We start from the raw sequence: 27834 nt of genomic DNA on the forward strand, positions 1-27834 counted from the left end.
TTTACATTTTAGTTTTCACAGTTTGAGTTTACAAAAATTATAAATTAGAAGTTGATTTGCTGAATTTCCCTAAGCTTGATTTTCATAATGGATTTGGAAAAGAGTAATAATGACATAACTCAGGAACATCAGCCAGTTACTTACCATTGTTGTTTGGAAAACTATAAGGAAAGGTAGAAAATAAAAAGAAAATCACTTTCACTGTATTTCCTAAATAGTAACTTTTAATTGACGAAAACAAACAAACAAAACTAAGCAAAGCTTCTGTTTCTCCCAACTTTTGATTTTGTGATTTCACGGTAAAGACTTCTTGTGCCTACATACAGTAATATTGTCATAGCAACAGATTCCATAAGTTCAGAATATTTTGTTTTAAATACAGCAACAAAACCCCTTTGTCAGACTCTTTAGATTATGTAGTACACCATCCTCTGTATTACAAGAGTATTGCACAGCAGTCTCAAGCTAGAAGGAGAGGATCTTATGCAAAAATCTTCTCTCGTATCTCCAAGGTTCATCTGAGTTCAGTAGCTATATATCCATTGGCTTTGTGCTGAAGGTGTGATTTATTGCATCCATAAAATGATAAAGATATTCTAGAATATCTTTAGAATGATTTATATAAGCAGCTGCATAACTAGCAGATTTTCTTTTTTAACTGCAGGCAAGGGATTTGGAAATGACAATGTGCAGAAATCTAGTGATTAGCCAGTTTTGGCAGGATGAGGGGGCAGCATAATGAGAAACACAGTGTAGGACCATGAAAATGTAATTCAGGCATTCTTTTAATTGGTTGTAGCTCGTTGGGGACTGTGTTATTATTGAAGGCGTCACTGAAGAGACAACTCCGTGTGACTTGCATTGAGTAATTTAATTTATGTGGGGTTCTTTTTAGGTTAAAAAGAAGAAATTTAAGTTGGACAAGGACAATGGGCCTTCTTCTCCAGACAGGATGTTGGCTATACCACACATCACTTATGACCACGTGGCTGAGGACAGGAAAACTGATTTCAGTTTTGAACCATTTGAAAATTCTGGTAAGAAGCTCCATTATAAAACTGTGATGAGTTCTGTGATTAAGTTTGCATACAGATCCTTTTTAGTATCTGTAGTAAAGAAGGAAAGAACAAGCTCTTGTCATTCTAAAGCAAGAATACTTTGCTTTTCTGCCTTTGGTTGCTGGCTTGTTTGGGTGAGGTTTAACCATTGCTTTAATGAGCATGCTCCACTGCAAACAAACTAAATAATTTCTCATTTCTGCCTGCTGCAAGGGTTAGTTAGGCTCTTCCAGCAGGTAGACTCTTAGGCTGGTGCATACATTCCCCAATTCTGCAATTGATTGAAATTACAGGGATTAGCTGTCAGCTTTTCCATGTGAAATTTACCCAGGATGTGTTTCTATTGTGCTTGTACCTGAACCAAAAAGGATTGGTGTGCCTTGGCTGCACCAAACATAGTCTGCTACATGAAATCATCATGTGCTCATGCCATCTGCTCTGTGCAGTAGGCTGTGAATCAAGTTTTGAAAGCAGAAGTACTTAAGATAAATGTGGATCCATCTGTATTAGATGTCACTGTACAAAATGGTACGGTATGAGGAAAAAGAAGACAGGACATTGATAGTCAGCTTATGATTAATAGTTTATTTATATTTGATTTTACTGTACTGAACTTCCAAATAACTCTGAATTTACAGTGCGGCATTTTTACAATTGTACTTTTATTAGAAGTTTTTAATGCATTGCTCAAATTCTGGCAACAAGAACAAGGTTTAATTTTTAAGTGTGTTTTATTGATTATAGATACCTTAAGTACTTATGTTTTTTCTCCTTAAAAATTTGGCTGACGTGAATAAATGTAATGGGCTTTAAAATCAGACAGCGGCGTGGGCTGGCACTGGGCATATTTTAGTTTAAGCAGAAAGTCTTGCCTTCCTTGTACTTTTTTGGTGTGCTTGTGTTGTGTTGTTCTGCATCATCCATGCTCTTCCACTCTTTCTTGGCCTCTGCTAAGGAATGGTTGCAAATTGCATCTGGTGGTAGAAATGACATAGCTGCTAAAAGGTGGACAAGTACTGAGTGTCTCAAAATTTGGGTACAGACACTTTTCTTCAAAACAAATCAAATTACAGAACCATGGTTGGAGTTGTGAAGTCCCACCTTTTACCACTAAATTTCTGTACTGATTAAGGACAATATGATTTGATGGCAGCCTACTACTGCTATTTCAAAAGTCATCTCTATAGCTTTCAGTAAAAGGATTTTCTCTAATTTCTTCTGACACTTATCTTTTTTCTTTTTTATCTGTGTTCTCCTCTATAAACTGTTACAAGTATACAGGACAAACAGGAATGTTAAAATTGCTTGGTAAGTTGAGGAAAACAATTCTATTTATGGCATGCCAGCTTTTGACAGTGTAATGTTTGCAGTGCTTTTCATGTGTGTCTAGTGCCATATAATTTCTAAGAAATCTTTTGCAGCCAAGGAGATCTAGACAGACAGAAAATATGCATTCTCACACTTGTAATCACAACTGCACCCAGTCTCATTACAAAGAGAAAAGTGAGCACTCATTTGTATAAGTAGATGATGTCTAATGCTTTTTTTTATACTTGAGAAAAATTGCTCATGTATATATAACCAATAGAAAAAGATAATTTTCTAATAAATAAAATATAATTCATCCAGTAGTTATCTAAGCATATGATGCGAATTAATTTCTAAATAACTGAATTAGGATGGGAGAAAACTTTCAGATTTGACCCCCCCAGTGTTGTGCATTCTGAAGTATATGCATCTGTTCCTGTAAAGATATGCTGCAGATATTTGTGAACAGATGGGGACCCATAAATTAAATAATTTATTTTACTGTTTGTCTGGGTTCTGTGATCACTTAAGCAGCCATGTAGTCTTGTGATGTTTCTAATGTGCTTGCTTAGGCACTTTCTTAACAATTGAGTACTCCCCAAAGACAGTAGGATTAGAGCTGGGTCTGGGCAAAAGACCTCTGTGATTTAGTGAGAGTGCTATGAGCCACCTGTAAGTTTTCTGCTCTGAATCCACTGCAGACAGCAGAGGCTTCCTTACAGTGATTGAGTGTAAGGATGCTCAGGCTTGGATTGAATTGACTGAAACGGCAAAGTTCTGTTTCACCCCTGAACCCACATGGGGCACAGGTGCAATTAAGGTGTTAAAACAACAAAACCAAACTGAATCTCCTTGACTCCCCCAATCAATCCTCGATATTCCCAGTTTACACCATTTCATGAGCTGCCTCTCTGTTGGGGATAGCCATGGTAGAACAAGATCAGGAGGGCAGCGAGAGCTACCAAACAAATCATCTGTTTTGTGTGAACAAGAATTTCTTTCATCGTGGGGAAATACCAGAGGAGCTTCACCAGCCATCATAGCTTCAGCTTCTATGTCCCAGCCAGGCAGCCAGAGCTCAGTGGACCTGAGAGGCTGTCTAACACTGTTCTCACAGCAGCTCAGAGAGGAGTGAGTGTTACTTTACTTACTGTGAAAAAGATTACCTACACAGAAAACTGGAGCTGCCAAGTCAAAAGTTTAGAAGGAAGAAACTAGAAAGTACAAGGATAAAGGATACTCATTCAGCTTTAATTTGGTCTTCAGAAAGGCTCTAGTAATATATCCATATGCTGCTTTCTCACATTCAGTAAATTTTTGGGCTGCCCACTTATATTTCAGTTTTCACACTCCTGGATCCCTCATCTGGCTTCCTTGCCAATATCTTTGTGCAACCAGAGATTTCCAGCTTTTTCTCCCTCCTTTTGTTCTCCTGGCATCATCAGTACAGCAAAAACCAAAGGATCCATGACCCATCCTGGCTACTGCAAAAATTAACCGTGTCCTGGCTGGAACCAGGACGTGTGTAGCACTGAGAGGACACATGCAAAATGAGGGGTTTTTCTCTGATTTTTTTTTTATCCAATGCATTTTTTAAAGAGTTTTTCTCATTGCACAAAAGTAAGGCATCATTCCTGAGAAGTATCAGTCTGTCCAAGTGTGTGAATTCACAGGCTGTTCTTAATGAAATAGTTATTAATAGCATAATGTTATTTAAAAGAACTGAACATAATGTAAAGATTGTGTTTTGCTGAGACTCTTTCTCATCACTGGCTCCTCTTGCTTGCCTTAAACATTTCCCCCAGAAATTTAGCTTGAGGCAGGCACTTGGTTTACATGGTTGAGGTGGGCAGCTTCAAAAACTTTATATGGGATGTGTTTGGAAGCTTTAAATGTGGATGTCCAAGCTGCCCCATCTATGTGGCAGCACTGAAACCTGACCAGAGAGCTGCTCTGTGAACAGTGTGAACCAGAGAGGGGACTGACCTGTGGAGCCTGGACACTTAGGAAAGGGAAAGACTTGAGAAAAACTGAAGTCTGGAGGAAAGGGGCAAACAGAGACTGGCCTGTAGGGAGGAATATCTTCCAGCAGTTGACACTGCCATGAGAAATGGGCTTGGAAGAGCCATGATGCCTCTACAGTGGCAACTGAACATTCTGCCAACGTGTAATGCACTCTTGTACAGTTTCTTTCATACGCTGTTTGCTACAGTATTTTTAATTTTGTGTCAGGTGGAACATACTAAATTTTAGGTATGTCTGCATCTCCTCAGCTGTCTGTCTGGAGCTTCTATTTTTTTTTTCTATTTTTTTTTTCTTTTCTCTTCTCCTGTCTCTGTTTCATGTGCATCTTCACTCTGACTCAGATTGTCAGCGCTCCTGGCCATCCTTTTCCACAGACCAGCAGTCTTCCAGCGCTCCTTCCTCTCCAGGTAATGCTCATAATGTTTCATTGTTCCATCATGTTTCATCACCTTTGTTAATTACTAAATCTTTGCAATGCTCTGTCTGGAGCTGCCTGCTGTGGCACCAAAAATTATAGAGCTGGTTTCTAAAAAGAGGTGTTTCAGTAGAACTTTGAGTCTGGAGGTTGTTCAGGTTGTAAATTGCAAATGTTGAAATTCACCCATTATTATCCATTAAAAACTAGTGTCTAAAGGTTAATTTATTTTTTTTTTCTCTTTAGCCTTCATATTTAGAAATGGTGTCTTTTTTAGTGTTTTTTAACACTGCTCTCTAAGAAATACTCTCTGCTCTCTAACACTGCTCTCTAAGAAAACATGTCCAAAGTCTAATGGCTATGAATTTATAAGTAAAAAAATTAGCTCCCAGGCGTTCTTCATGAGCCCTGTTTCAAGGCAATTTGAGGCAGAGAAACTCTCATTAAGGCCATGCTCTTTTCTTAATTATGATAATCTCAGAAAGTTCTAGAAGAGAGGGAAGGAGATACCATGCTTGCCTCATACTGATCAGCTCCTGCTCGCTAGGTGCTCGCACAAGAATTCTTTCAAATAGGCTGAGGCCCAGTCTTGACTTCTGTGTTGGAATTAGAAATGCAGGGAATTTTCAGAATTTGGGGCCTGTAAGTCAAAGATTAGAGTTAAACACAGGATTTGATTTGAGATATTGGAAAAGGCTTCCAGACTTAGGTACTAGAAGGGAGAATGTGAATTAATAGTTTAAAGCAGAAACATGTTAAGTTAAGAAGAAGAAGGTTTAGAGTTTTGGATTTTAGAATATAGAAAAAATAAAATAGTTACAAAAGTAAACAAAGAGTTTAGAATTCAGTACTGGAGCTTTATATATCGTAACATGACTAACTGAAAAAACTTGCACTGTAACTTAAGTCCATAAGACGAAATATTTAAGGATTAGGTCAGAAACATAAATATCCTTATTAGCAGTGTTTTATTAGTCAATAAATCCTCTAAAAGTCTTATAACTAGGAAGCTTCTGAACCATACAGTAAAGATATGAGCCAAAATCACCTTTCCTACCTATGCAGAAAATAAGAAAAATAAACCACATTATCTAAAAACTCAGACATCCCATCTCTAACTCATTCAGAATTCTTTCAAAAATCCCCATACTTCTGGTTCTTTTTTCATTGTGCCTGTCCTTCTTTCCCTTCCCATGAAACTGAAAAGCAATAGCTGTGACTGGCCCAGGAGCTACTGTTCCTGCAGATCCCCTTGTGTGCGGTGTCTCTCAGTCTTGTGAGTGCTCAGCAAACCCTTTACGTGGCTTTAGGTTCAGCAGTTTTTATCACTTGCCACCAGGAAAACAAAAACGTTAGTGAGTCCCTATTTGCTAGAAACTGGGACAGTTTCATTTATGTCTTGTAGAAATGAAAACAGTGAAAATTAATTTGGTGAAAGCCCAAAGAAGTCTGTTTGAAAGACATTTCACTGCACATCTCTATCTGGAATTATTTTGCTGGTTTCACAGCCATGTTTTTGAGTGATGGCTACAGCAAAGTGATTAAATAATATGATACTAGAATATTAGTATGATACTAAAAGCAAAAATAGATGTTAATGCTTCCTAAAACTTGCTACAAAATTTTAATTTTTAAGTGCTGCTAGTGGCTCTTCCTTGTAATAAATGTATCTCCTAGCAGTTTTCATATTTATTTATTTATTTTCAGCTGTGATTTCAGAGGTCATCCTTTCCTACTACAACTTCTGGAGTATAGAGACTTTCCATTTGTAGTTTGGACAGCCATGTGCTTAAAGATGAAATAATACTTCCTCTTCTGTTTTTTTTAAAATTCAGATCCATTTCTGCCATATGAAAATACCCAGTTACCTGAGTAAAACGGTTTCATTAAAAGAAAATACTTGTTTTCTGATATTCCAATTTCTATTCTCAGGAGATATCAGCTACATATAAGTTATCTATTTTTGTTGTATTTCTTTAGGTTTTGTGGGGCTTTTTGGCAGGGCATTATTTACTGCTATGTTATAAAATATTGTATTGAATACAGTAGAGTTTTCATCAATTACTACATTATAATTATTTTTTAAAATATTCCAGCCAGTTAGGTTTCTGTGGGCTTGTCACAATTACCTATGATTTATATGGAATGTTACCAAGTTTTAGTTTCTGTAAAGTTATTTACAGTCATGTAAAGCACACAGTAGTTTTATTTATATGCAGATGTTGTGGCTTCTCTGACAAATGTTAGGGCCACGTTGGAAAAAGCACTTGGTGTTCTTAGTGTTAGTATCTGACAGAATTTCAGAGCCCGAGTTTAAAAATGAAAACTGTAACACTCTCCCTGATTTCTTGGATCTGTGAAAATGCTGATCTGCAAGCAACTCTGCCAGTAAAACTTTCAGTATCTGAAGTTTTGTAAATTAACCTTCCCAATAAGAACCTTGGCTGGGATGAGCTGGAGATGTTGCCCCTGTCCTGATTCTGAGCCCAAAGTTGAGCTGCCTCGTGCCTTAGTGTGAGAGGGAACCAGCAAATTGTCTCTTAATAATGCACAAAGCCCTCCATCATACAGATACTGAACATTCTGGTGTATCAGGAGTATGAACAAAAATAAAAAAAGGAATAACATAGTAGTTTTAATCTTCACCAGAAGTTCAAATACTTTTGGCAAAGGAAGAGTTAAAATTTTGCTTTTTGTGAACTCTGTGGTACATGCAATTTTGGGTAGCAACTTTTGTTTTCAGTATTCTTTTAAAATTTACAATATTTCAGGGGTCCAGGTGAGCTGCAGACAAATGCTATTGCTTGAACTGCTATCTGCACGTTTTTTCCACAGTAAAAAAGAGCCCGGCGTTTCTAGATGTGAGCACAGGACCCTTCATCAGGACCAGCAGCTTTGCTGATGAGCTTGACCTGGAGGGTGAGACCCTGCTGACCCCAATAACTCACATCTCACAGTAAGTCCAGCCTGTTGAACTGTGCATTGGTTGACTTAGACAGGAGAAGGCACTTCTCAGAAGGCACCTCTCACTTCAGGTGGGAGGAGCTGATAGGGCTCAGATATCTCAGATGTTTGCGTCAAACCCTTTTCACCTTGACGTTGGTGTATCCTGTTCTGGGTGCCAGTAAATCTTCATGCTGACCTAAAGACAAGTTCACTTGGCTGTGGCACAAGGATTTAGTTTTTAGCTAATGTCTCTGGGCAGCTGGAGGCTGATAGCCTCAAGATTTTTATGTGGAGACAATGTGTGGGAGTACTTGCCTGGTGAAGGTTATCTTACTCCCTCCATCCTTTTCCAGTGGAATAGCTGTAAAGTGAAAATCTTAAATACTACTTATAGGAAATACAAGTCTCTCCATTTCAGCAGCACTTTCTCTAATGGTTAAATTATGTTCTACATTGGAAGAAAAGCTCTGTGTGATCATTATTATTGCTTTGTTGTATATGAAAAAAAAGAGATCTGAAATAGGCCTGGGGGAGTGTATGGAGGGGTTGGTATTTTCCTTCTGGAAGATAATTTTCCACTTGTCTTTTATGCTAAAATGGTATTTCAGATTCTCAGATTATTCTAAAAAACAAAGTGTTGCAGCAGATTTTTCTTTAAATGCTTTTAAAACTAAATCTTCTGACATTGTGTTATTCAAAATGTTAATTGTTTGCCATAATAGATGTGTGGCAGTATATCCTCCAGCAGAGGCATGAAACAATTTTTCCCCTCTAGAAATCTGAGGATTTCTGCAGTGAAACCACAGATGAAAATTCTTAGCATACTTGTATTTCTGAGGTACAAAACATGCAGAAATGCTTTCTGCCAACTTCCAGGCCTTCTTCTATACACTATAATTAGCAGAAAAGCACAAAAATACTTTTTAGAGCCATTTTGGAAAGGGGTTTATTAAAAAAGAAAATGTTTGGGTGGAGTCTTCCCTGTCCCCAAGCAAAGGTATTTGCATTTTCATTTGATTCACTCAAGTGTACATCTGTCTGTAGGCAGGGGATTTAGGAGACTTGTATTCTGGAAGATTTCTTAGTAGTACAAGCAGGAGGAGGAAGTAATAAATTTCCTCAAGCCTTAGACAAGAACAATGGAGCGACAAAACCAGATCTAGATGTTTTCTCTGTGTTGTTTTTTTAAAAGTTTATTTTGCCTCAACATTGTAGACTTTTTTTTTCTTTTTTTTTTTTTTTTAATAAATTGTGTGTTAGGAGTTTCCATTATCCTTTCTGAGTCTGGGAATTATTTAGCTGTTTCTTATTAATACATTTCACAAGGCACTCTATCATATTTAAGTCCAGTTTGTGTAGTAACTGAAATTTTTTTCTATTAACTGCTTGTGGGAGACCTTAGAATATTGTGTGTTTCAGATGAAGAACTTCACCAAATGAACACTTGACTTTCAGTAACTTACATCGTTCTCTTTTACACCCTTAATTTTTGGTTGCAGCCTTTGTTGAAATTTCCCTGGATTGCTCTAAGGCACAAATGATGGGACAGTACAAAATGTGTCCCCCACACATTTGAATTGAGTTTCTGCTAGGGTGGAAGAAGATAGGATTCATTGATTCTTTTAAGACTTTTGGTTTAGATTCAAAACTGAATGAATTGCATGAAATGTAAAACTGAATAAAATATTTATTTAAATGTGTCTCTTTGAAATATGTGGCCACATGTAAATCCTGAGAACTACTTTTCCTTTTGCTTGGAAGTGCATTTACTTTGTATGTAGTTAATTAAAAGGCCTTAAACAGTATCAGATCAGCACCAGATATGAGGGTTAGTCAAAAAGTTAGTGAAAATCCTGTGTTTTTCAATGCAAACCCAAGTACTCAACAAAGTTATAGCACCAGCTATAGTATAGACAGGTCAAATTAAGTGTGAATAGATCTAGTTTGGGATCTTAAAAGAGGTACATACTCTATCAGAGAAACAGAAACACAAAGGCGTTTTCAGAATTGCAAGCATAATGTTGAACACTTGACCTGAGGATGCATGGATTTAGGATTCATGGAACTATTTCCTGGCCAATTATATATTTACTGCAATATGTGCATTAACTTATCCATTGATCACAGAAAGGTGATTCCAGAATAAACATTAATTTTTGAAAGTCATGAATACATGAGTAAATTTTGCATAGTTAATTTGTGACACACAACTAGAAAGTGACTTTTAGTCAACAGTATTAGAAATATTTCCTTTTGACAAGTAGCACAGATACGTCAGAAGAGTGGGGGGCCTGCTGTAGTACTGAAAAGCAAACACTTGGCATCCTTTTGATTTAAAAACCAATGAGCCTGAGTTCTTTTACTTCACTAGTCCTGGAAAGTAAATGCCAACTTTCAGCCTTTGTGATAAAGGGCTTAAGACTTCCCTTTAAATTAAAGTTCAGAGCCCTGCTTGTTTATGCAAAAAATTGTTCTCTTTTGGTAAATGTAGATGCATTTTCTCACTCAGTTTAATAGAATTGGTTCTGTGTCCAATAATAAAAATGCAGGGGTGGGGGATTTTTTTGGCGGGACATATGTCTAACTCTATTTTAAACCTGTTTTGAAATAAATGTTGTATTTAATGCAGCCCTACTTCTGTGGAATTGCTAATGGGAAATCTTTCATTAAGAAAGATTACTCTATCAGTTAACCACTATCAGCACCCCTTTGAGGAAATAAAAGTAATAATTAAATGACATTGAGGCCTGATGTTCAAAGAGGACAACCTATAAAATGAACCATAAGAGTTTAAACAATGCAGTACACAGTGTGTTGTGACAGAACTTGGCCCTTCAGTTTAATGCTTGCTGTGGTCTGTAAAAGTGAAAATGGGACTGCAGCATTACCACCCCTCTCCTCTGGTTTATTTCGCCCAGTGTGTTCCCAGATTGTTTTCTGCTCTGTTTCACTGTGTTGGTTCTTTTCGTTTGTTTGCATTTTAAAGCAGTGGGAAGTTGATGCTACTTGTAGCTGAGCCTCAGTTACCAAGTTGCCCTGTGTTTGTGTGATTGCTTAATTTCAGCATTAGTATGGATCCAGCTGACTGCATGTACTTCTGGGTGTAAGCATAAGCTAACATGGCATATTTGTGATCCTGTTATTGTCTGCATCAAAATAACAATAATTCTTGATGTTTTAATGACTCTTCCCCAGATGTTTTATGTACCTCATAACTAGGGTGATGAAAATGCATTTAATTAGTTAAGCACTGGGCTTGTCTATTTACATATAGAATATTTTTTTCTTGCAGAGGTATACTGATGTGATCTTAGATTTTATACAGTGGGCTTACACTCAAAGGAAAGCTTTACATTAAAGACAAAAAGCACTTTATTTTTGTTATTAAGTGTTTTTCCATCCTGAAAGCATTCTGTCATGACATTTTAAAAATAAACCCCTCATTAAACAGTGTAATAGATGTAATAATTAAGCAAACAGATTTAGGGCTTTTTAATAATTTCCAGACTAAGAGGACATGATAACAGATAGATGTTTCTGAATGATTGAAATTAATGCTTTTGATAACTTTGAAATATTTGAGATAAAGTGTGCTGGTAAACACTTGAGTGCAGTGTCCATGGTGCTGCAGTTACCACTGGCATTTGTTGGAAATAATGTTTTCTTTCTCTTTTCTTTTATATTTTTATGAAGTGTTCTATGTTTTAATTACCAGTATATAGGTTGTTGGCAAGAGATACAACCACATTGCCTAGAACAAACAGTGCTGTATTTGTCTTATAACTGTCTCTTTTCTTTTGGATTATCAGTGAGTGGAATCCCTATTTGCTTTGATTTGCTAGGTCATATTGTAAAAGATTCCTGCTTTTATCTTCTTCTATACCAAAATGACCTTCTGAAGTCTGAGCAAATATTTCAGTTTCACTCTCAAATGGGCCAGATGGAATAGCTGACTTCTGCTGTCACAAGAATTCTCTTTGAAATGCTGTTAGCAACATTTAAACCATGGGGTCCATTTTATCATTAATGACAGGGCGCATTAGAAGAAGAGCAGTGATAGCAGCTATGTAAGAACATCCTTGAGTTAAGACCAGAGCTTAATGTTCAGTCATCACTGGTTACTGTCACATGCCATTTTTCCTGTCATTTGCTTGACTTGCAACAGGAAAGGCTTCAGTGCTTGATGAATGCTGGGCAGCATCCTTTTTCATTCAGGATGTTTCAGTGTGTCATGAAGATCCCTTAGGAATTCTGCTTGCAATCTGCTGATTTAATAGTAAAAGGGGAGGACCGTTTTCCTCAGTTATTCCCTTTTGTATGGAATGGCATTATTATTGTTGTGCAGAGACAAATGTGACATTAGCAGGTGCTGTAGCATCTGGATGTATATATATATATATTTAGCCATCCTATGCCTCACCTGGCAGCCCTTTGAGCTGGTGCCTGTTCCATGTATGTATGATATGGAATAGGGGGGATCCCAGCACACAGGCAGTTATTTACAGTATTTATTTTTATATGTGGATTAACCTGAGGTGTGCTGAAGACTTGTGCAGTTCTTCCTGGTATCTTATTTCACCCTCAACACTGCAGCAACTGAGCAGCTTCTGACAGTGCAGTGAGTGGTGTGGTGAACATCTGTCCCTGTGGTTACTTACCTCTTTTATCTTCAGGGAGATTTGCTTGTGTACTGTGGTGGGTGGTTGCTTTTTTTCATAGATTAGACAGGGTGTGCAGTTTATGTCTATAGCTCTGAAGACCAGAAGGGATAATCAGATTCCCTTTGATCCTGTAAAAGGCTGTAGCACTCCATCAAGCTGCAGCATTACTGTGCCGTGTTTTTAATATGAGCATAATCACAGTGAAAAACTTGTATCAAAGAATTAACAAGATAAAAAAAAAAATCAGGCAGGAACCTAGAGTTTGCAATTTCACATCTCCTCTTTTTATTATGTTAACTTGCTATCTGTTGTTTATTGGAGAGGGGAGTGTTGTCATATACTGGTGCTGCTATTTGCTAGAAGTCAGTACTGTACAAATGTCTTCTGTGTTAGAGGTTGCAAACCTGTATGAAGTAAGACTCTCATGGTCCTTGCTCCCTTACTGCAAATTGTCACTGATGCATTCAAGTGCAGTGCAAAATTACTGTTTGGCTTTTTATGTTACTGACATGGTATAAAAGTAATGTGTTGACTTTCTCTAGTGTACAAACTGTCTAGGCAGAAGCTAAGATAGCTTAGCTATTTCTTTTGTATTGCAGATGAATGTTGCATTCCTTGGTCTCCAAGTGCTGCTTTACATCTTGATTGATGTTGAGTAATTAAACCAGACTCCAGCTGCTTAGTGATTCAGAAGTACAGGGCTCCTCTGCTGTAAAAACAACAAGCAACTCCCCACTTACTAACTTTTATCATTGTTTACTTTGGGCATCATGCAGAATCATAAGTGCAAAACCTTTGTATTATTTTAATTTTTATTGAATGGGGGAGACAATAAAGTTATCCAACTTTTATCTAATATTAAAAAAGGTAAGTTTTTTTATTATCATCTTGAGTTAATTCCAGAATTAAAATTCAAGACATGAATCAAGTTTTTGTGTTATGAGGATGGAGAATGGCTTTACTTTTTGTTTAGATTCATTGGATATACCAAAAGAAGTTTAAAACTTCATTAATTTATAATGTGTGCACTTTCATTGGGAGTTATTTTATCCAATAAAAAGGATCTGTTTAATTACATTTAGCATTTATTAACGATGCAAAAATGAGTAGATTTCTACCAATGCAGTAACAAAGTTAGGAAGTTGCAAATTTAGTACTTGTAAGTAGCATTTGGAGTGGAATATTCTAAAATCTATGGGCAACATTATGCCCACAGATGCTGCATGGACTGTGCTAAATCTGTGCAGCAAACGTACTGAATTCAACATCAGAGCTTTCCAGCAGGAAAACCTGGTATCAGTATGAGGTTGTAGGAGTGCATGTCAAGGTCAGTATGTGGCCGCCAAGAGACACCATTGACCACTGAGATTTATTCCATGTGCAGATACAAACTAGCAAATACATTTTCAGGAAAAAAAATTATTCTGATATTGGTCAAAATATCAGTGTTTGTTAAAAAAAAATTTAAATTCTTTAATGAAACGATGGCTGTAGATGTGAGTGTAGTCACAGATATCTGTGTCTGTGCTTGGGGCAGAGCTGGAAACCAACACTGCCTAACAAGGAAATAGTTCCTCTGGTGTATTTTTGACCTAATCATCTAGTTCCAGGTTCAGCTATCAAGTGCAGGCATGGAACATTATGGTATTTAAAACCAATAGCACATGTGACCTTGTGCTTTAATGGTTGGATCGCTAATTTTGATAAGGTCTTGTTAGAGGATCTTTTGTCCTAAAGTACACTTGGTTGGAGAAATGGACATCAACAGCTGGTTTAAATATTGCTAAATAATGCAGCAGAACAGCAATGCTTTCTGTAAACTGTTAATGCACAGCGAGACAATTCCAAGAGGTGTAAATGGATTACTTTACCTGGCATAATACTGTAATTGTCCAGAAAATTGCATTATGTACCTTCTGTGGGTAAAAGTGACCTGAAAATTGCTTGAATATATTATCAATACATTTTTCTTATTAACTTCATTTGCAGTGTTTTACCAAGAAATTGCTGCAGGTTTTTTTCATAAGCAAATGCTGCTCCTAGTATGACCAGTACACAATTCAGACTAAATGTAGTATTTTCTTCTTGCTGTACTTTGGAAATTCAATTACAACATTGACACATTAAACACTTTGTTCTGCAGCTGCTCTTTCTGATCATTATTGATGATCTTTTTCTGAAGTTAAAAACATGGCCAAGTGTGATTAACACCCTACTGGTGTAGCAAAGCTTACTGCAATGGAAGGTTTTGGTTTAAACATTTGCCAAATCCGTAGCAGAGCTGTAAAGTGGGGAGCTCTTTGCATCATCCTGGATGCTGAATGTGTGAAGTGCAGCATGCATGGCCTTGACACTTGCTCTGGATAGAAAGCTCATAGGAGATCATGGAACTCTTGATTGAAATTGTTTTGTATGTGACTGCAAGGACTGAATATAGTTGTGATTTCACTCAGAGTCTTGAGGACTTCGTCATCCCCACGTGTAGAACTGTATTTTTTGTTTTACTTCTAGCAGGAAGTTCAGCTGAGAAAAGCTAAAGTATTTTCACTGTCTTGCAGGCAAAATACCTTAAATATCTTACACTAGTTGTCAGCTTGTTAGCAAACTAAAGCTAAGCTGACTTATTGCCTGTGGTTGTTTTGGTCTGTGCTTTTCTCAGGTTCCTGTATCCCTCTCAGCTCTGTGGTTACTGAGTGCTTTTTGGGATAAAAATAAATACAGAAGCTTGTTATTGTGAACTTGGCCGCTTACTCCTTTATGTCTGCCTTTCCCAAGGAAAACTGATGTGTTTGTGTTCATTTTTCCCTTTTTTCTTCCCACATAAAATGCAGAGTATAATGTCAAAAGGGAAATTGATCAAAAAGTGATAACTGGTGGTGGTGTCCTCATGTCCTTTTGATCAGGGCCTGCCCACCAGCCAAGCCCCATCTCCTGTGCAGCCAAGTGTCATTGGTACAGAAATGTGATTGTTTCTGAAAAGGGGACTTGTTGAATGGTGTGGCTCCCAGGGACTTTATCTTTCAGGAATTTTGGGCCCTTAAAAATTACAGTCTTGAAAACAGAGGCAGAGAATGTTCAGCATGTCACAATGTCCTGCAGGGAGCTGGTGAAGGAAGCAGAGCACAGGAGAAATGTAACATTCATTACACAAGTATTGGTTAATGAGAGGTTGTGAGCATGCTCTTTGTAGGTGCAGTGTTTTTTTTTGAGGGATGGCACTTCCAAGGAGGCCAATTCCATAATCCAGCCTGTGTATGATTGGAAAACACCAGATGATGCCAGAAATGTTTTGTGGTTGGTACAGAACAAATATGAAGGGCAGTGAACAGAAAGCTGGACCTTGCATCACTTGAAATTACTTATTTTTCTGTCTGTCATTAAGTTTGCTTTGTTGAAACCTTTAACATGTAGGCAGTGAAATGTACTTGAACTATCCTCATGACTTGTTTTTTTTTTCCATGTAGTACAGTTTTTAATTGAAAAAGCAGTTGAGCTCTTGTATCTATTTTTTTCCTAATCAGAACCTATTTGGCACTGTCTGTAACTTGAGAACAGTTCATAGATACCAAAGTCATACCAGTGCTGTGAAAATTTTGACACTGGTATGTATGTAATTTGATTTTTTTTTAAATAAAAGCAAACAAAAAATTGTGAACCAATAACTTCATTTTTAAAGGATATTATTTTATTATAGAAAATGTCTAATAGTTAAAAATAACTCATAATTTTTATTTTATTATAGAACCTCACAATATCACAAGATTCCTCACTACAGTATAAAAGAAAAAGTATTTATTTTCTCTTTCCACTCTATACTCTTAGCTATTTTTAAAACTGGGCAACATTTAATGGTTCTTGTTATTACCCATCCCATAAAATAAATGGGTAATGCAGCAGGAACACGAAGTCAGGTGCCTAATTAAACAGATGTTACAAACATTATCTGTGTTCTAAATGTGATAAATACACTAAAAAGTTGACATGCCACTCATTATTCTTGATTTTTAATTTCTTAGAACTTCAACATTTTTAGACTTTGTGAGAAATGTCTTTGTTTGGAAGGAAAGGTAAGGATTTTCACTGTGCTTTGTCCCAGAGGATTTGCAGTGTGGTTGGTGTACATGGAGCCTGTGCCAAGGACCGGAAGGTAGTAGACCAGAAATAGCTGTGTTTGAGTCCTAAATTGGCTGCTGGGATAATAAATAATGGGGGGATGCAACCATAGTATTTTTTCTTCAGTGAACTTAGAAAGTGCTCTCAGTCCATCTGCTTTTTATTTTAGAAACCTAACCCGATTCTGCCTATGTAAAGATTTCAGATGCTAATTTTGAATTTTGTGGGGGGTTTTGGGGTGGTTAGCTTTTTGGTTTGGATTTTTTTTTTTAGACCACCCACATTGGGGCACCTGCCAGGTTTTCTGGGGTACTTCCTTTACTCTGCAGGACTCTGAGGTTTTCTCTAAGTGTGTGTGCTGGGTCTCATCCATTCATCATTATTACATCTTAATGTAGGTTTCAGGTTTGCTAAATTATGTTAAATCACTTCCATATTGAAACACATGAATAATTTTAAATGACTACAAACAGCAGGATCAGGTTATTAGAGCTCTTAATTGTTTCTGTCTTTTTGTCTGAAAGCTTGAAAGCTTTCAGACTTTTCCTGTGAGTTATGAACTGAAAAATAATGTATACTGTAGACCTTGCAGTATTTCCACCAATAGCACATCTGAAACATGGTACAGCTAGGAACTCCCTTTCTGAGGGAAGCACAGTTTAAAGGTATGAACTTCTCACAAAAACAGCTCAATATAAATCATACCTAATGGAGCTGTAGTCAGTATAGTTTGCAGATCCACTGAGAGAATAATGTATTATTAACAATTACTTGAATGGCAGGAGTCTCTTGTTTGTTAATAACTTTTTTTATGCATGCAAGGTGTCCCTGTGTCAGAAAGATCTAGATAACAACAAAAAAAAAGGAAAAAAAGAGAGGAAGGAAGGAAAGGATAAAAACAAGCCAAGAGTCTGAAGTCTGAGAATATTCACATCTGAATTGCAAGTTTTGAGTGCAGTTTCTACCTGATTAGGCAAGGCATTTGTGTAGACTGCAGAACATATAAAACTTTCAGTAGAGAAAGGTGATTGATAGCTCTACAGAGTTACACTTTGATGGAGAAAACATTCCAAGTGCATGTGGCAGGTCTAGTACAGAGATGAAAAAAGAGGAGGAGAGAGTTTGGGTAGTAGGAAAATAAAATGAGTCAGAAAGCTGTACCTTAGTTCCTGTGTTACCCTTGTCCCATCTGTGCTCCCTTTGGTCAGCTCACTGAAAGGCTGGAATGAATTGGGTTGGAGAGGAAGGGGACAAGTCTTGGGGATGCTGTGGTGAAGCAGATGGGTTGTAGGAGAATGAGAGAGGAGGAAAGAGAGTAATTGAAGGATGTAAGCTTCGGTGAGCAGGAATAGCCGTATCAGCAGTGACAGAAGGAGGAAATGAGCTGAGGACATGAGAGGAAAATCAGCTGATCTTGGTGATACCACTGGATGTGTTTATGTTTGGAATGTGATGCCTTTAATTCTAGTTGGCAAATTGGTGTGTTTCAGACTCAAATCATTACAGTTGGCTTGATTGCTTCATTCTGGTATTAAATTTGTGATGCTGCATTCTAGACACCTTGGTTCTCCTCTAGGAACTATGTGGCTGTATATTCAGAAGTAGTAACTCCTAGGAAATTAGCTTTGCCATTTCTTAGTTCCTAGGTTTCCATCCAAATAATTTGAAAAGTGAATGTTGATCCTGTGTATGTCTATGAGCCCACTAGGACCGTTGAGGTCCTTTGGGAATTTTCCCTTGGTAGTGCAGTTTGTTTCACATGTTGAACCCAGGCCTCCGTGTTCAGAGCTGCCAGTGGGTGTCTGACCCAGCGAGCTCAGCTCACAGCCCTGCTATTTGACTTCATTGAATTCATTTCATAACTGAACTACAGGGTCACCTAGGTGGTTAGAGGGATAGAGCACCTCTCCTATCAGGTAAGACTGAAAGAATTTGGATTATTCACCTGGAAAAGAAAAGGCTTTGGGGTGACCTTATTGCAGCCTTCCAATATCTGAAGAGAACCTACAGGAAAGATGGAGAGAGACTTTTTACAAGGATATATAGTGACAGGACACAGGGGAATGGCTTCAAACTGGAAGAGGACAGGTTTAGATCAGATATTAGGAAAGAATTCTTTACTGTTAGGATGGTGAGGCACTGGCACAGGTTTCCCACTGAAGCTGTGGATGTCCCATCCCTGGGAGTGTTCAAGGCCAGGGTGGATGGGGATCTGAGCAGCCCAGTTCAGTGAAAGGTGTCCCTGCCCATGGCAAGGGGTTTGGAACCTAGATGACTTTTAAAATCCCTTCCACCCAGGCCGTTCTGTGAACAAAGAGATTGCATAAAGAAAACAGCCTTTGAGATTTAAAAAGGTGTTTGATTTAATTATTTTTTCCTTATATTGTTAATAAATATGAAGGTGATTTAACATCCTCTCACTTTGGTGATGTGCAGTGCTGTTTTCCAAACTGCTTTCTATCATCCCTAGCTTACTTTTTTTTCCATACAGTTACAAGAACTGTATAGCTCTATTTTGATGCTTAAGAAGCTAGCTTAATTACTTGCTTTAGTGGGTTTTTTCATATTAAGACATGAGAAATCATACTTCTAATGCAAGGGATCTAGTTCGGCACAAGGGGGCAGTCATGTTATACATGAAATGTTCCCTACTCTGGAGTTGCTCAACTATGGGTTAATAGGCAATTGGGTGACTAAATTAGCATTGCAGAGTGGCATGAGTGCAGTCCTACATTTCAGCAGGTTTCACTGATGCTCCAAGTAGTGTTTGCTAGAACTTCAGCAAAGATTTATTTGTAATCCTTATTTTGAAGGCTAAAAAAAAAAATCGGAGTGTGTATGATAAATTGTTTCAGTCTTAAAGGTTAAAAATACAGATATATGTATGTATATGATAATGTAAGTGTTACGTGAGACGACTGCAGTGCTTTCCACACTTGTCACCTACAGACTCAAGTGTTAATATCACCTCAGTATTGTGAAATAAGAGGAAATCTAAACATAATATATATTTTTAAAACTCTGGATATGAAGGATTTTAGTTGGAAAGTGTACTTGGTTTTAAAGTTGTTGACCTCTGAGAAAGATTGAGCAGGAGATCTCTCCAAATTTGTTTTGGGCATGAGATAGGCCAGCGCTCAAGAGACCTTATTTCCATCCTTCTGAGGCCTGCTCCTTGCATTCCTAAAGACCACTGCGTGATGTTCAATACATTTACTGGGGATTCAGTACAATTACTGCCATCAGGGCTTGTGGGGATGCATTAAAACTTCAAGTTGGCCAGATAAGTGATAGTATTTTCTCTCAGTCATTCTGCTTTGTGTTTGAATGATCCAACTACTCCTAAAACAAATTTGAAACTGTTTGATTTGCCTTGCAGGTGAAGTTGCATGAGCACAGGGTTCCAGAACTATAGTTTTAAAGTAAGGTGATTTTATTCTTCATCTGTCACAACACATCATGGAAAAAGTCTTGCAGCACAGGTCTTGAGCTCAGCTTTGCACACAAGTTTCAAACGTAGGTCCATGGTGAGAATAGGTCTCAGAAGAGAATGCAGGATGGAAAAGAAGTTAACACCTTAACATGTTATCTAACTCTTAGTTTGGAATCTGTTTCCTGTTAAGAAAGAACACATATTTAAAAGTTGATAGACCTTAAGGATTCTGCTGCTGAACAAGGTTACCTATAGCATTCTGTCACCTTAGCATGTCAGAATATCCCTGGTTTCTGGAAACTATTAAAAGAAAAAGGAAGAACACTTGAAAGATGAGGAAAAAATGTTATAATGGTACTGGAACCACTGAGTCCTCAACTGGATATGAACAGGGAACATCAGAGGCGTGATAATCCTGAAGTTTATGTTGCCATCTCCTAGCATGTCTCACTTGAGGTTATTATTGTAGAAAGTGGCTTTTTCCTTGAAAAATTAAGATAATTTGGAAGTTGCATTTTTTAATATTTCCTTATTGTGTCTGACAGCATTTTGCCATGTGTATTATTGTTGGCTGAATAATATTTTCATCAGATATGTCATGCTTTGCTGTCATGAAAGAATAAAAAGATTCAGGTGTTGTCCTTCATGTGTTCCCCTATTTTAACCTCCTTATCCAGGATGGATCAACAAGAAAAAATTGTGCAGATGTGCATACACTGCTGCATAGGGTTATTTGATCCTGTTGTCTCCATGTCACTCATCCCCAGAGGACTTTTGAACTTCTTGTCTGGCCTTACCTCAATTTCATAGGAGTTAAGTCTAAATGATCCTCCATTTCATTAACTAAGCAGTTGTGTAGGATAGGAGGAAGATGGAAAGTTCACAGGTGGTTCCTCCACTGAAGTGAAAGTCTTACAACCCACAAACGGGGTTAAACAACCAAGTTTTTTTAATTCTCCTGTGCATAAAACTATTTCTTTCATTAGAGAGGGCTGGGAAATTTAATGAAGAGAATCCCTACCAAAGTAAAGATACATGAGCAATGAAATTGTGAGGGAGGTGGCTGTGCTAGGCTGTTTTCTCAGCTTTATTTCTACTTCTTGTAGTAAGCCAGTATCTTTACAGCCACTCAATGACTGACACCAGGAGACAACCCTGTCATCCTGATAATTTTTCTGTTCTTCTTGACAGGTAGGTTCAGATTGCTTTCATACGACAGTTTGATGGACGTTTCAGTTCAGGGAGTGAATATTTCACTCTCACTCATGCCCAAACTAGTGAGATTACACTAACCTTGAACTAGGCATTTCCTCTTCCAGCATCTCTCTGTCTGCTTCCAAAGTGAAATTTTGTATATTCTGCTCCAGGTTATAGAGGGGAAAAGTAGATGCAACAGCTCTGTTTGGGACAGATGGGGAGAAAGATACTGCAGCAGTTCTTTGACAATGTAAGGCTTAGAGTATCAGTCAAAGTAATTAATTTTTCTGACAGCAGTCATAATGTTTTACTTATTTCCATTAAGGGACAAAACAAGTGAGCTGTACATGAGGCCTGAACAAATTTTTTTCTTGAAATTACATCTTACTACAATTTTGTAGGAATCCATCATTGACTCTTCTCTAATACTTGTTCCCCCTAGCTGTTGCATCTGAACTCTGGTTTTGATGCATTCGGGAAAGGGAAAGTGCTGCTGCCTTGTGGGCAGGGAAGTAAGCTGCAAAGTGTGCTAATTAGTCTTGGTTTATTAAAAGTAGTTGGTATGTTCTTTGGAGCCTTTCTATAAGGTTGTTAAACTACGTTTTCCATCAGATGGAAATAGTTAAAGGTTTTTTCATCATCTTGTCATGAGACTTGGCAAATCCATGGATAAATCAGTGGCTGGATTCCTTTGTCCCCTTTGTCCCTTCCTTCACCAGAAAGACAAGGTATATTATTTCATAATGTCTTGTATTTTTAAAAATAATTTACATCTACTTTTTTCTCTTGTAAGTATTTGTTACAGGATAAAAGTTGTCAAAGTCTGAAGGATGAAATTCAAACTGGTAGCATGTATATTTTCAGTTTTAACTTTGGGCAGAGGCTCATTTATAATCTCCATTGGACAATGCGTTTGTTCTCTTCGACAGTTGAATAAGGGGAAAAGACATCTTGAAAAATGTGTTCCTGTCCTCTTCTTCTGTGTGCTTTTCTCTACATCTGTGCTTAGCAGAATCCCTCAGGGTATCCTGGATTGTATTTACCAGGAAGAAAGAATACCTGATTAGACCTGATTATGGTGTCATCAATTAACTTATATGACTCAAAAGTGAAGCTTGCCAGTCATTTTAAAGCTCTGGATAATGAAGCTCAGGAAGTTTGCTCCTACGGCAAATTTCTTCAACCTTTGTTTAAAATAGTATAAAATAACTTCCTTTAATTGGGGAAATATACTGTTGGCAAAAGGCAAGGGCAAACTCTTTAAACATTAGAAAACATGAGTCCATCATCTCTGACAAGTTAGAACTGGTTTCTCTGCACATCCAATAGTAGACAAATGGCATCAGTGTAATAATTAAACCTTAATCCATGTAGTCATAAGCTATTATAAGTAATTGTGACTATTGCAGCCTATGAGTTTTGCTTTTCTTATCTTCCTGAGTGGGCTTTTTTTCCCCTCCTTAAAGGAGGGGAAATGCCTCAGTGCTTTTGAAGGGCTGGTAGGACAGCTTGACAGTTATGTAAGCAGCTGTCTGCAGAAATTCATTAAATGTCTGATTGTGCATAGCCATGTCTGACCCTCGGTGTGCTCATGCTGAGCTTCCCCCCTGCTAGCTACCTTCTCATCTCTGCCTCATATTGTGGATATTCATTTACAGGGATGCAAACGTCACTAGTCCTCCTCACAGCAAAGTATGCCATGATCCCTTTAGCGTTTTGGGTAGGGGTTCACATCTTTCTGTGAAATTCAAAAGGAGCTTGATGTCTAAATGGTGTGGCTTCACAGAAGAATGAATATGGTCCCATATATGTGTTTGCTTCTTGCTACTTTTCTGTTCAAGGCTCTTGCATTTTCTTAGGTGGTGTTCTAAGAGATCTAGAAAGTGGGGGCTTTTTAATGTACAACTTTACCTGATTCTGTGTTTGAAAGTATTGGTGTTTACCTGGCAATTCTAGCATAAAGGACAGCTTCAGATCTTTAGTATTGCAAGTGGTGTTCAACCACTCATGTATTTGGAACTGGTGACTTCGCATCTTGTGCTTATTCTATTCTATGTTATATCCCTTTGTCTATTTCCTGTATTCAGATTTTTCATGTTTCAGCATCATTGTTCCAATTTAGTTTTCTTCTTTAAATGAAATTTCATCAAGACTTCTAAAACAGATCTCACAGCTCATGTGTTTTTTAACTCTACCTGTGTGATGATGCCGTTTATAGCCAAAATGGTCTTAAGAACAATGTGGAATTCCTTCTGGCTTCCGTTACGACTTTTAATAGTTTGTTTTCATGGTTTGTTTTGGTTTTCCTCCTAAAAAAAAAAAATCCCCAAGCTTAATTTTAGCTGAGAGGCTACAGGACTAAATCATGCAAAGACTGGAGCCACTAGACTTAGCAGGGTTTGTCAGTAACCGAAAGATATGCTACAACTGAAAGTTTTTGGCAAACATTTTCTGAGAGAAGGTATGGTGGAGCCAAGAGGGTTTTTCTAAGGTTTCAGAGAGCTGCCTGGTTGTGCTTTCTGCTTCTTCTGCCCTTGTAGCTGCATTGATAATTCTGTTTATTGCTTCAACTGAATATTGTCTCATGCATTTTATTGGACAGTAATTCTGGTCTTGACCATCCCATGCTTCCCACAAAACAGCAGACACTGTCAGCTGAGTAGGCAATTAAGCCAAAGGAAGAATACACCACTTTTGGGAGTAGCTGTCTTCTGAACATGTAGCCCCCAGTTTAGGTAATTGGTTAAGCATGCACTTTGAGTGCTTTCTGAGTGTTAATAGCTTCAGTGGAGGTAACGTTTTGTTTAACATACAGCATGTGCCTGCATGTGTTACTGAATCAGATCCAGCTGAATCCCTGTAAATGATCAGGGATTAGAACTGAGATTCTCCAATTCTCTTGTTTGGACTATGTCTGCCAACTATGAGCCAGGTTGAGTAATCATAGCATTGCCAGCCTCAAAAAGGTCATAAATTCTGAGTTAGGCCCTGCTGAATCACAAGACTTAAGGAAGTATCAGAATCTCTTTTTAACCATTTGTTTTCTTAGTCCTTTGGCTACACATAGTTTTAAGCCCTTCTGCAAAGCTAGAAGTACACTTAAAATTTTGAGGGTGTTCCCATAAATCCTTGAAGCTTTAATCCTTCAAGTTTTTTCTTGAATCCTTTCTCTTGATCCATACATAGCCTTTCTCTCTGTCTCGCACACAGCCCATGTCTTTGTTTACTTCAGTCACTCAGAGAGAGGACACCAGATCAGGTGATGGCTTTGGAGAGGGAGGAGATTTCTGGTATCCTGGAGTGTTCTCATCTGTGCAGGAAACCTTTACTATTTTGCCAGTTAAAACAACTTTTACTATAATACTGTGTCTGCTTTGGCTGCTACATATTTAGAATTCTAAATTTATAATGTTTTTGAGCTTATCTCATAAGAAATACATCAAGAATCAATACTGGTAGCAATAGTAGTTTTATTGCCTGGGAAATTCAGGAAAAAGGCTTCCATTTCTGCAGTGGTGTAGGAGGAAGTATGCAGCAGAAGTCAAGGGAAAAAACATCAGCTTGGCCCTTTGAGCTGGGGTAAACTGGAGGGCATCTGAGCCCAGGGTCTGTCAGACCCCTCAGCCTCGTTTGTGTCCAGTGAGGATGCTTTACCCTGACATCATGGAAGGCTGTGGGTGTGTGTATGGATAAATGTGTGTGTATGTTAATTTACAAACTCATTAATTCAAGTGAGCACTTCCCTTTTTCTACACCATTTATTCCTCTCTGCTTTTAAGCTGATTTGCGCTCCTTAATTGCTCTTGTACTTTTGGCAGCTGAGGTGCCTTTTGTGAAGGGCAACCTGATTCTGTTTTCTGTCTAATCTATGACTTGGTTTGCATCTTGTTGATATTATGAAGAAGTTTTCTGCAGTAACCTATGATGACCTCCTCCTCCCAGCATTTTATAGCTTTGAAATTTTCTGCCAATATCTATTTTATTTAATCTGGCAAAAGAGTGTGTGATAGGTTTGTCCTTCCTTTCTACTTGGCTGCAACAGGAGATGTATATTTTGTACTGCTGTCATAACTTGTAGTTTATTTATTGAGAGCTTCAACTTAAAACCTCCGTGCCTTGCATGCATGCTTACAAACACGCTCACTTATTTCTCACTGGGAAGTATAAAATGCATTCTGAAAGCCAGCCCAGAAGTGTTTGTGGACTCAGCCCAAAGGTAGGCAGGCAGCGGGCAGCTCGTTTCCCGCCCAAACCCCGAGGTTTGCTCTGCATTCCAGTGCTGTGCCGTGTGTTTGTCGTCCGAGCGCAGACACATGTTCAGTCTAGCAGCTCCTCTTTCAGCCAATGTTTGAGCAGCGGTTAAAAGAAGATGCACTCATGTGGAAAATCCTGGCAGCAGGCACCCTGGATTGTGTTACAGCAGCTGTCCTCAATGGGAAGGCATTGATGTTTACAGTGTGTGTTTTTCCATGGAATTTTGTTTGTCTGCCGTATATATACAACACAGGCTATTCTTCTCTGTGATGTGTTTTTCAGGGCTTTTTACACAGTGGTAATATTTATATATTAAAGGGGAATGCAGATGTAAGGCAGACATGAGCTTGGAAACATTGACAATTAAAATGTCTAATATGTAGTAACTTAGATTAATCAGCATCTTTGAAACAGAAAAAGGGGGGCAGTAAAAAGCCTTACTGATCTGAAACATGCGATCTTCAGCATAATATTGAAAAATCTTGGTAAAGATAGTAAAAGTTTTTTTAAAGAAGTCAACAAATTAATCAGTAAATTCTTTTTAATTGATAAGAGTTTTGTTGGTTTTTGTTTTGCATGGAGTCTCAAGGTGGTGGTGTAATCAGAATTACAAATGGTTTAACTGACAGTAACAATGTTGGCTGTCTTGATACAGGATGAAAAAACCTCTTTACGTTCTCTTTCCAAAAATATAAATGTAATGTGGTATCACTTTTTCTTAGATATTTTTACTGGATTTGTCATTTCAGCACCTAGGCCATAACTGGCACAAGTATGGGATGATGTCACTTCTGCTTCTGTCATACTTCTATTTATTTTTAGGGGAGGATATATTTTCTGGATCTTTTTCACATATTGAGGTCATGGAATCCTTAAGGTTGGAAAAGACCTCCAAGATCATTAAGCCCAACCTTAGACCATTTATTACCATGCCAACTAAATCATAGTGCTAAGCACCGTGTCCAGTTGTTTCTTGAACACCTCCAGGGACAGTGACTCCACCACTTCCCTGTGCAACCCATTCCAATGCTTCATCCTACTTTTAGTGAAGAATTTCTTCCTGATGTCCAACCTGAACCTCTGGCACAGCTTGAGGCAATGTCCTCTCTCCTGGTCATCTGGTACTTGGGAGAAGAGACCAAGCCCTACCTAGTTACACTCTCTTTTCAGGCAGTTGTATAGAGTGATAAGGTCCTGCCTCAGCCTCCTTTTTTTCTGGGCTAAATATCCCCATCTCCCTCCACCAGTCCTCACAGGATGTCTTCTAGATCCTTCCCCAGCTCTGTTGCCCTCCTCTGGACTCGCTCCAGCCCCTCAATGTCTTTTTTGCAGTGGGGGGCCCAGAACTGGACACAGCACTCGAGGTGTGGCCTCACCAGTACAGGGGGACAATCCCTGTCCCGGTCCTGCTGGCCACACTATGGCTGATCCAGGCCAGGATGCCCTTGGCCTCCTTGGCCCCCTGGGCACTGCTGGCTCATGTTCAGCTGCTGCCAGCAGCACCCCCAGGTCGTTTTCTGCCCAGCAGGGTCCCAGCCCCTCTGGCCCAGCCTGTGCCCTGTCTGGGGCTGTTGTGACCCAAGGGCAGCCCCGGCACTCGGCCTGGCTCACCCTCACACCGTCGGCCTCAGCCCATCGGTCCGGCCTGTCCGGATCCCTCTGCAGAGCCCTGTGCCCTCCAGCAGATCAGCACTCCCACCCAGCCTGGTGTGCCTGCAGCTGGCTGAGGGTGCCCTCCATCCCTCATCCACATCACTGATAAAGGGATTAAACAGAGCTGGGCCCAGCACTGAGCCCTGGGGAGCACCACTTGGGGCTGGCCACCAGCTGGATTTAACTCCATTTCCCACCACGCTATGGGCCTGACCATCCAGACAGTTTTTAACACAGAAAGAGTGTACCTGTCCATGCCATGGGGTCCCAACTTCTCCAGGAGAATGCCATGGGACATGTACCAAAGGCTTTACTGAAATCCAGGTAGACAAGATCCACAGTGGGCCTTGCATTCTTTTCCAAAGCCATAGTTCAGCAAAATGCTTTGATGTGCTTGTTCAAAGTTAGGTAGCTGTTGGCTTGTGAAGGATTTAAGCACTAGCTTAATTGGGATTTAGAGTATCAAATGATTTGTAGCTTGTGGATAAGAAAACACTTTTTTCCCCCTGGGCTCACGCCCATAACAAGTTGGATATTATTTAAGTCCAAAGCCGTTTCCATGTCTGTTTGACACCCTTGGATAATTACAAGACTTGTCTGTCTGACAGCACCATTGTGCAATGCAGTGGGATGTGTAAAAGGAAGAACACCTCATGACAATCAGACCCTAATATTTTTTGATACTTCATGAATAAAAAGGAGCAGCATAAAGACTGTATGAAATTGAATAGGCATCACGAACACCATGTAGTTTGTCTGAATATGTTTCTC

At 38.6% G+C, this 27834-nt stretch overlaps 1 protein-coding gene and 1 long non-coding RNA gene across 5 annotated transcripts in view; one reads left to right on the top strand and one right to left on the bottom strand.

Annotated features, from left to right (window-relative positions):
• KCNQ1 (potassium voltage-gated channel subfamily Q member 1) overlaps window positions 1-27834 on the top strand; it is a 331377-nt gene that overhangs the window by 93676 nt on the left and 209867 nt on the right. For 2 of the 4 annotated variants that reach the window (XM_064425245.1, XM_064425246.1), the window contains exons 10-13: window positions 896-1037; window positions 2340-2366; window positions 4733-4798; window positions 7642-7762. In XM_064425245.1, the coding sequence (XP_064281315.1) occupies window positions 896-1037; window positions 2340-2366; window positions 4733-4798; window positions 7642-7762 (356 nt within the window). The remainder of the gene's footprint in view (window positions 1-895; window positions 1038-2339; window positions 2367-4732; window positions 4799-7641; window positions 7763-27834) is intronic. The other 2 variants (XM_064425249.1, XM_064425248.1) reach the window with 2 other exon arrangements.
• On the bottom strand, window positions 18905-27424 carry LOC135303437 (uncharacterized). Its single transcript, XR_010364917.1, has 3 exons — window positions 27312-27424; window positions 23352-23465; window positions 18905-21357 (listed from the first exon to the last, which is right to left on the bottom strand). It is a non-coding gene; the product is annotated as an uncharacterized LOC135303437 (long non-coding RNA).

The sequence above is a fragment of the Passer domesticus genome, chromosome 6, assembly GCF_036417665.1.
Source record: "Passer domesticus isolate bPasDom1 chromosome 6, bPasDom1.hap1, whole genome shotgun sequence".
NCBI lineage: Eukaryota > Metazoa > Chordata > Aves > Passeriformes > Passeridae > Passer > Passer domesticus.